The following is an 8,986-nucleotide window of genomic DNA, read 5'->3' as shown; positions in this document are numbered from 1 at the left end:
GTGTGTGTGTGTAAATGTGTGAATGTGGCATGTAGCGTAAAGTGCTTTGAGTGGTCGGAAGACAAGACAGTCCATTTTCATTTACCATGTAAGAATTTTTAAACATACTTTCGATTTATTGGAGTGTAATTAGAGTTCAGTGTGGTCTGCAAGTAACATGCGTGCTTTATTGGACTGAGGTCATATGATTGACTTAGTTCAGAACACTAAATCTTTTGACCTTTCTTTGGCTGTATGTAAAGGATTATTGGCTACATGAGGAATTCTGTCCAATGAATGTTTGTTTGTGTTTTCATCTTGTGAGTGAGATACAGTGAGAAACCTGTATGTGATTACCGGGTTCTCACTGCACGTTTTCTGCAAACTGTAATCTGGCCTTTGTATTCTTGAGGCTCTGCATCTTGTGGTAACCCTCTGTGTTTATGCTGAGTGAGCTCTACAATTAGTCAGCTACATCCTGTAGAGTGTTTTTTTATCTTTTGATTTGTTGTGCTTGGGTATTTCTACAACCTCCAGAAGACCACTGCACTTCATATCTGCTGTGTTCATCGGTGTAATCTTCCTTAATAACAATATTATACACAGAAAAACAAATATTAGTTTAGTACCAAAACAGTTGACTTTTAATACATTATTTTTTCTGCCTCAGTTTTTTTTTGCCTGATAGTCTGCTTCACTGCCATTTCCTTTTCCTCACTGACATGTCCTCGCATTGAGAGGCAGTAACAGACGTCACACCTAGACTCAGCTTCATATCCTTAACTTTATTTTCTGCATATCAAGTAATTATGAAAGGAAACACCTTTCAGCATTGATGTACAGTTTATTTTATGTGGATTCAAACACCCTAACATGTAAACTGGAACAATGAGGTCAGAGTACAAAGAGAGTGGGTTGTTGCATAGAGATGTTCATTGTTTTTTGTTCTTTCCCCCATCCTCTCTCCATTTCCATCTGTCCTAACTACTCTGATTCCCATTTCATTCCTGCTCTTCGGTTTTTACTAAACCTTTTTTCCTCTTCAGTTCTTCCTCACTCTCAGCCCTCCTCTTGCTCCCCCTCTCCAGCTCTCAGCACAGAGAGTCTGTCTTCAGGCTCAGACCACAGCTCCTCCCAGCCCCCGTTGGGTGGCAGTGCCAGCAGCGACCAGCAACACGCCTTCACCAAGAGTGTCTCAGAGCCCTCCATCTGTTCACCGTGCGACTCTGCGGCCTCTCCTTCCTCCTCCTCCTCAGAGCACCTGCCTCATCCCTCCCCAAGCCCTGTCCCTTCTCCAATGCCATCAAATGCCAGCTCAGCTCCAGCCACCCCACAGACAGGTCGCAGCTTGGGGACCAAAGGGGCCGGAGCCCCTCCACCACGACCACCGACGACTCCCAGCCCATTGGCCTCAGCAGCCACCCAGTCACACAATAAGGTAACAAGGACCACCCACAGATAAAGCAATACAGAGCAGTACATTTTGCACTTTATATTGCAGCTGTATTCTCTTTCCTCATTTTAGCGGATCTGTAAAGAGAACCCGTTCAACAGGAAAGCCTCTCCCTCCCCTGCAAAATCCAAATCCAGACCACCAAAAGGCCCACGTCCCGCCAGACCCCCGGCCCCTGGTCATGGCTTCCCTCTTATTAAACGCAAGGTACGAAAACTAAAGAGGAATGTATGCTGCATGTTTTAGAATTGAAAAAATGTATAGACTTTATTTTTTTTTTCTGCTGAGGAAGAAATACTCAAATGATCCAAACATTCACCCAGGTGCAGTCAGATCAGTACATCCCAGTGGAGGACATCCACGGGGAGATGAGTCAGCTGGAGAAGCAGCTGGATGCACTGGAGCAGAGAGGAGTGGAGCTGGAGAAGAAGCTGAGGGACAACCCTAACGGTAACATACAAACATCTCACCCAAAGAAAATGGGGTGAAAAAGCAAGATCCATAGATTTGATCTGAAAGAACAATGCATAATAACAGAAACATAATAAATATCTCTGTGCTCCCCTTTTGTGTTTTCAGATGAGGATGAGGAGCACCTGTTGGTGGACTGGTTCACTCTCATCCATGAGAAACACCTTTTAGTACGACGAGAAGCTGAGCTGGTCTACACGTAAGCTTTAGACTGTAGCAAGGGACTTATTCGGTTATGTAATAAGCTCCCATGCTTCAAGATGTTAGTTCAGTTAAGTTCAGTAGTAAATTAGAGAGTAAGAGTGTGTAACGTACTGTGTGAATGTTTCTCACTGCAGAGCAAAACAGCAGAACCTGGAAGAGAGGCAAGCGGATGTGGAATATGAGCTGAGGTGTCTTCTCAACAAACCAGGTGTGTTTTCCCTTCAGAGAACGTGTCGTCGTTTTTGTGTAATGCTTGACTCATGTTACAAAGCTAATTACTGCCACCCACACTTTACAGTACACTATATTTTCTTATCTGTAACAAAAAGAGTTCATTAAAACCTACTCAACTTTATAACAGCTGCATCATATTTTGTATTATTATTTCTTTTCTATTAACATAAACCGAACTCCTCCTGTAGTACTTACATTCACTGTTCAGGTGTTCAGGCATACAGTACACTGATCAACAGAGGGCTTTCTGTTCACGTGAATCGACATTTTATATTAATTGAAAGAAAACCAAAATGAAATCATTCATTGTCATCCCTTCCCTCCTCAGAGAAAGACTGGACAGAGGAGGACAAGAGTCGGGAACAGGAGCTAATGGCGGAGCTGGTTACCATCATTGAACAGCGCAACCAAATTGTGAACAACATGGACCAGGACAGGCAGAGGTAATCAATGACTGGAATTTTAACTGTGAACCTCGGCACTGACCCAGAGTGTATTGATCAGTGAACTTTGCAACTACCAGCAATCTAACAGTCATTCTGTCACAGGGAAGAAGAGGAGGATAAACTTATCGGAGCCATGCTGAAGAAAAAAGGTAGGATTAAAAAAAAAAATCAGCTTCATTTTTTAGCAGGTTAAAGATTCTTTAGATAGAAGCATTCAGTAAACATAAATGTTGTATCTCACTCTTTCTTCTCTCACTTACTCTTATTGTTTTCTGATTATAGGACCTGTGTGAATCTTAACCTCATTTTCTCTATTTTCATCCTAATCAGACTTCAATAAGGACCCAGAGGGCGAGCAGCAGCAGCAGCAGCAGCAGAAGAAAAAAGGGGCAAAGTTCAAACCCATTAAGGTGCTCAAGAGGCTGAGCCATAAAGGAGAACCAGGCAAGAGCCCCCACAAGGAGAAAACACCATAAAAAGGACAAATTCTCCTCCCAGAGGACATGAGACTATTTTAATAAAATGACGGAGGAAAAAAAAAAAAAGATGTGAGGAAAGAAATATATCAGGTCAATAAAATCAAAGATATGTATACAAAAGACGCCGCATCGGCCGCTGGATGATACTTCGCCACCGTATTGGACCGGGCAAGACGGGCCTTGCGACGATCCGAACAACGGGCCAAAGCGGCGTCTGTGTATACATGTCTATGAATAAGATGAGGTCTCATTTAACTGTCATTAATGACTTGAAGTGCAGCCCTGTATCCACTCCCTGCTCGCATCTTACTTCACTATTTTCCGTTGTGTGTTTTTAAAGAGACACTACAACAACTCAACGCTATTAGAGCTGATATGTCTGTGAGCTCTCTGACCTGTCAAGCTAGGATGTATGATTCGTATGATTCGTAATTACTGCACTGATGTGTTCTGTATTGCTTCGCTATCCTTGCATTGCACAGCGTCTGTAGGTCTTTGTCAAGGCTCGGCAAAAGTGCGATTCGTCAGTTCCCTTTGAATGAAGTCAGTTGGATGCAAGTTTTTAATGTTTTAACTCTGCTCCTGATGTACTCTCCTTGAATAGCTTTCTCCTCCGCTCTGTGATTCCAATGGTTAGTAGATGGATATCTGAGAAGGTTTCATGTCATGTCTGTCTGTCTTCATCCTGTGGTACTAGCGAAAGAAAAGTTTTTTTAAGATGTACTCTGCTTTAAATTTTACCCTTGAAATGCTCAATCAACAATGGATACCTAAGCTCTTCTAGCTGCTATGTTATGGTTGTTTGTGGTTTCCTTGTTTTTCGTTTCTTCAGTGATAGTTTAGTGAGGTCATCTGTTTAAATGCGTATCATTGAAGATGTAGATGAGTGTAGATAGAGTATTTATGGGTGTGTGTGACTGGAAGCAAAGTGGGAGACTCAATAATTTAGAAAATGTGAGGTGAGGAGGAGTCATTATAGAAAGTATTCAACTTCAGAAGTCTGTTAGAAAATGTATTAATATAAAAGGTCACACATACAATAATGAATATTAGACATACAGTACAGTTAACAACTGTAGCAGAACCAGCTACCAGTTTATAACAGTTTTAACCATTGGGGAAAACCTGAATATGCAATCATTAATTTATATTTTACTATGCCTTTCTGTATGTTTCCATGTTTTGCCTTAAAAGTATAAAAGTAAAAATGTTAATATTGTTTGTAAGAGTGCCATTTATTTTATTGCATATGTGGATGAGCGTCATTTGTTGGAGCTAATGTAAATGTCAGTATGTTTACTCATTCTGTTCCTGTTATGTTATTTAGATTGTCTATTTGTCCTCCATTTTAAATGGTAATCTCTGTTCTGTCTGTTTGTGCTCTGTGCCTGTCCTCCTGTCCGGCTGAAACCAAGGGCTTCTGTAGTGCCACATTTCTGTCAGCTATACATGGTCCTAAAACAGCAGCGGGATTATACAAAATACTGACACTGGAAGGCAGAGGAATAAAATAACTTAATGCAAGAATGTCATGTTTTTTTTTTGTAAATTTAATGCTTCCACAGTTTTGTCTCTTTGCAGACATCACTACACACTCATATTACTGGACGCATTCATACTCTGAATTTAAAGTTATATTGCTTGCACCTCATTTCCAAGAGTTCAGTCAGCGGCTGTGAGTCTTATCTCCTCCTGTCTCTTTACAGTTCATGTCTTCTGTTATCTGCTCTGCAGTCTGCCCTTTTCTCTCAGATGCCATTGGGTCCTTTTTGGGACTGCGGGTCTCGTTCAACATCTCCAGCTCTCGAATTTTCTGTTAGTAGAGTGGTGACACAGCACAGCACAAGTGCGATCGCGTTTGAGAGAGAATAACTATTACACTCTCTGTCAGTGTGTATGAAATCTGAACCTAATTTCTTAAATACAGACTGGTTGCCATGTTAAGGACCGTTTACGCTACTATTGATCTGTCTGTCAGCATCTATAGAACATCACATTAAACATTCAGAATGATAAATTCACACCTGTGTTAAAAGCTTTTTCAAAACCCATAATAAAAACAAGTCAATTTGTAAATCATACCTGGGATATCTCCGTGTTGATGATGTGGATATACTGCTTCTCCTGGCCCAGAGAGGCCATATCTTCCAGAAACTGTCTTCTCTCCTCTATCTCATCCAGAACTTCAAAAGAAACAAACAGGTTAATATTAGACTTACATGGTGCTGGATATATTTAGTCAGGCAGAGTAGCTCAGAGCAGAATTTAATTCAGACTGAGATAAATGGAAACAGACTCAACTTGATCTTGTTCTCAGAGACAAAACTTCTTAATTTAAATGCAGTGTGTTTTCCTCCCTGTTACAGCAGCTATTCTTCTACATCATCTGTTTCTGTACAGTCAGCCTCACCTTCCTGATACCGGTCTCTCTCCTCTGCCACCCCTCGGTTCTGACAGGCAACATATTGCAAAGATCCAACTGTGGGCTCTTCTTGTCCCGTTGCTAAAATATTCTGAAGCCTCCTCTTCTCTTTCTCTAAGTCTTCTAGAGTGCAATGGAGAAAGAAAGCGACAAGAAGATTTAGTGATGAATGACCTGCAGTTTATCACCATTGTTTGCAATTTAGGCCCGTCAAAACACACAAATGCAGAACTTATGATGGCGTCAATTTCAAGAACATACTTGTAGGACCAGGACAGAATCTTTCTCTGATGTAGCTGTTCCCAGAGCGACAAGATTCAGCGCTGCGTCTCAGAGGCTTGGCTGGCAGGTGTTTCTGGATGGATTTACTGGTTTTAGGCTGAGGCTGGGAACCTGATGCTGTGGGGTCAGAGGTCAGTGGTAAAGCTGCTCCGTCTGAGGGGGAAAAGTTAAAAAAAAAAAAAAAAAAGCAGCAAAGTCAGTTCAATGCTCATTGGACAATTGCCCATTTTAAATTTGAGCACTGCGGTGGTCAGCTGAGTTTTGCAATAACAATATGTGGTGAGCACTGTACCACATTCACAAAATATAGAAAATATTTGTTTTTCTGTGTATAATATATAACTATCACACAAATTATCCCCCAACCCCTCATCCAAAGGTTTCAAACTTACTCTTGAGGCATTCATTGATCTGTTTTCTCTGGAGGTTGGTGAGCCTTGATTCCTGCATCATCACTGAGCAAGAGATTAAAATATAAAACACTTGAACACACACACACACACCTCCGTCAACTCCTCCGTGTGTTTACCATCCACACCAGAAAATCAACAACAAGTGCATCATCTCACATCTCATCATGTCCTGGGTCTCCTTGCTGTACTGGGTGGCTCTGGGGTTGTTCCACAGCCCCCCACCAGCTGAGCTCTGTGAGGACGTCTCCATCTGCAAGACACACACAAAAAGAGATTATCCTCAATCTCTGGGGCTTCGTTTCCTCTTATCTCTGTCTTATTGAAAGCTCGCGCTCAGTTTTAATTTGTGAAATCTCTTCACAGAGAGACTGGCTGTGGTGATGTCATTCAAAGACACATCCTGGAGCTGCTCCATAGACAATGACTGACAACTCCTATATGACAGCAGCTGCACTGCTTTAAATGGACATGCGTTTAAACTAAACAATACAAGTTATTTGTATGTGATATTATGTTAAATATTAAAAAATAATAGCAATGGCATCAATAAAAGTACTGATTCTGTAGGCCTAAAGACACACTTGTAATTGTAGATACTGACCATGGCCTTCTACTTCATGCCCCTTAGCTAAACTGATTACCTAACGTTAGGTTGCTAACAACCGTCAGACGTCGAAGGATAAGAAGTAGACTCTACAAGAAAGAAACGCATGTAAAGAAAGGATATAACTTGACAAAAGTGAAGGAACTTACTCAAACTGTGCAGCTTTTCTTATCACCAGTCCGTCGTGAACACTTTAGCAATAGTTTGCTAACGTTAGCTAATTATTCAAACTCCAGTGTACACAACAGTCTGTTGCTATAGCAACCAAGTAGCTACGAGCAGCACAGATCATTGGTATTAGATCACTGACTGTATGCAGTGTGGATAGAAAGCACTTTTTGCTCCTGACTTCAGATGTTTTAAACAAGTTTCAATGTCACATCAACCTATTCTAAACACTGTGATGGTTATTTGTTTTAAACTTGTCATTTTCTTGTGTCGCTGAAGGCGCGTTGACACCATGTGGCCACTAGATGGAGACAAAGACAGTTTGTGTTGATACCGCCATCTGTTACTATTGATAATATGTAAAACGAGTTTATTATCTTGGTGATACACACAAATATACCAAACCCAAAAGGAATATTATGAGAAAGAATATTCAAACAAGTTGTATGTGGAGAGGGGATCACATTTAAATAGAATAGAGACTCAATATAAGTGATCTTTGTCATTAAAGTGGGAATAAGAAGGCTCTGTATGCAAAGCCTAAAAGTCTCAACTCTTTTCATGTTTTATTTTGTGTTTTACAAACAACTTTATAAGCATTTTATTATAATGATAAATTCATAAATTATATTGGGTGTGATATATGGTATTATTTTGGCATCAAGCACAAATGTTTTCTTCTCGTGGTGTCTTATGATAACATCCTACTCACACAAATTCACAAGTTAGTCTCAGGCCTTTGGAAATGAACTGTCCTTTGGCAAACTAACTAACAAACTGCAGATGAACTGTTAGTGATGCGTTTAAGGTCATAAAGAGGCCATTTTGTGAAACCGCCACCACATTTTAACTTGTGTGACTCGTGTCGGGGATGTCTTGTGCAGTCGTCACTCGGAGGGAAAGAGAGAGTCTTTATCAGTGGTGGGCTCGTCATCGGGGATCAGCAGCAGTCAGGAGCCTATTATCTGTGGGAAGACAGCAGCCTGCCTCTGCCCCATGTCAACAGATAAACAGCAGCCAGACTATAATCACCTTTCACACATAGGTCTTCTCAGAAGTCAGGGACGCACGTCCTCACTGAGAAGACAGAGACCGACCTGTGTATGTGTGTGTGGAGAGTTAAAATTATCAGAAGTGTTGGCTCAACAAAGGCAATGAGGTTTTTATTGCAGACTTAGAAACTGAATCATGAACTATTGCATATTGTTTGTTTATGAGCTATACCAAACGGCTTACCTGTTTACTATTATTTACTAATATCTTGTTATATTACTTATTCACATTGAATGTCTGTAAGTAGCTCTGTAAATACAGATCAAAGACACATCCAGTGAGATCTCTGCTGGATAGAACATTATATCTAACACGTTATTCACCGTTCATGCACCAACACACTCTGCACTCTGTGCCAAAGTGTGCTTTATGAGATAGTGGCTAACATGAGCTGTTCACTAGTGAATGAAAAATAACACAGAGAGCCCTGCAGTGTTAGGGGCTCATTTTGTAGTGGCTTGAGTAATGGTTCATTTTGTATTACTTCTAGTTAATTATTACTGCATCCTGATATATCTATAGAATGATTTTTATGTATTATTGCTATTAATTTCTTGTGGTTTACAATTACAACATTGCAGCTAAAGGCAATATCAATTGTACAAAGTTGTTCAAATTACTATGGTGAAAAACTGTTCATAATAATAGCTGATGGACTATGTTAACTACAAGGGTAGTTTTCAACTGTTGTACTTCTTATGTGAAGACTTAACATTGAAAGCAGTCAGTCCACAAGTTTCAGCAAATGTTGAAGCTTATTTCTCTTTAAATATTCTGT

The 8,986-nt window shown here is 40.5% G+C and overlaps 2 protein-coding genes across 5 annotated transcripts in view; one reads left to right on the top strand and one right to left on the bottom strand.

The window, feature by feature from the left end:
• The window catches only part of micall1a (MICAL-like 1a), a 15,020-nt gene extending 10,230 nt beyond the window's left edge, over positions 1 to 4,790 (top strand). For 2 of the 4 annotated variants that reach the window (XM_035660909.1, XM_035660908.1), the window contains exons 9-16: positions 1,026 to 1,417; positions 1,505 to 1,639; positions 1,756 to 1,882; positions 2,012 to 2,102; positions 2,242 to 2,315; positions 2,670 to 2,784; positions 2,890 to 2,936; positions 3,118 to 4,790. In XM_035660909.1, the coding sequence (XP_035516802.1) occupies positions 1,026 to 1,417; positions 1,505 to 1,639; positions 1,756 to 1,882; positions 2,012 to 2,102; positions 2,242 to 2,315; positions 2,670 to 2,784; positions 2,890 to 2,936; positions 3,118 to 3,263 (1,127 nt within the window). In that variant the 3' untranslated portion in view covers positions 3,264 to 4,790. The remainder of the gene's footprint in view (positions 1 to 1,025; positions 1,418 to 1,504; positions 1,640 to 1,755; positions 1,883 to 2,011; positions 2,103 to 2,241; positions 2,316 to 2,669; positions 2,785 to 2,889; positions 2,937 to 3,117) is intronic. The other 2 variants (XM_035660911.1, XM_035660910.1) reach the window with 1 other exon arrangement.
• A 142-nt stretch (positions 4,791 to 4,932) lies between these two features.
• Positions 4,933 to 6,633, bottom strand: cunh22orf23 (chromosome unknown C22orf23 homolog). Its single transcript, XM_035659560.1, has 6 exons — positions 6,540 to 6,633; positions 6,363 to 6,425; positions 5,950 to 6,123; positions 5,677 to 5,811; positions 5,349 to 5,449; positions 4,933 to 5,079 (listed from the first exon to the last, which is right to left on the bottom strand). The coding sequence occupies exons 1-6, from the start codon at positions 6,631 to 6,633 to the stop codon at positions 4,933 to 4,935; spliced, it is 714 nt and encodes a 237-aa protein (XP_035515453.1).
• Positions 6,634 to 8,986: the final 2,353 nt, after the last annotated feature.

This window comes from Morone saxatilis, unplaced genomic scaffold (genome assembly GCF_004916995.1).
Source record: "Morone saxatilis isolate NCDOM2014 unplaced genomic scaffold, NCSU_SB_2.0 Contig17, whole genome shotgun sequence".
In the NCBI taxonomy this organism is placed as follows: domain Eukaryota; kingdom Metazoa; phylum Chordata; class Actinopteri; family Moronidae; genus Morone; species Morone saxatilis.
The sequence above is the reverse complement of the archived record's forward strand: the minus strand, read 5'-3'. Positions and strand labels throughout refer to the sequence as shown.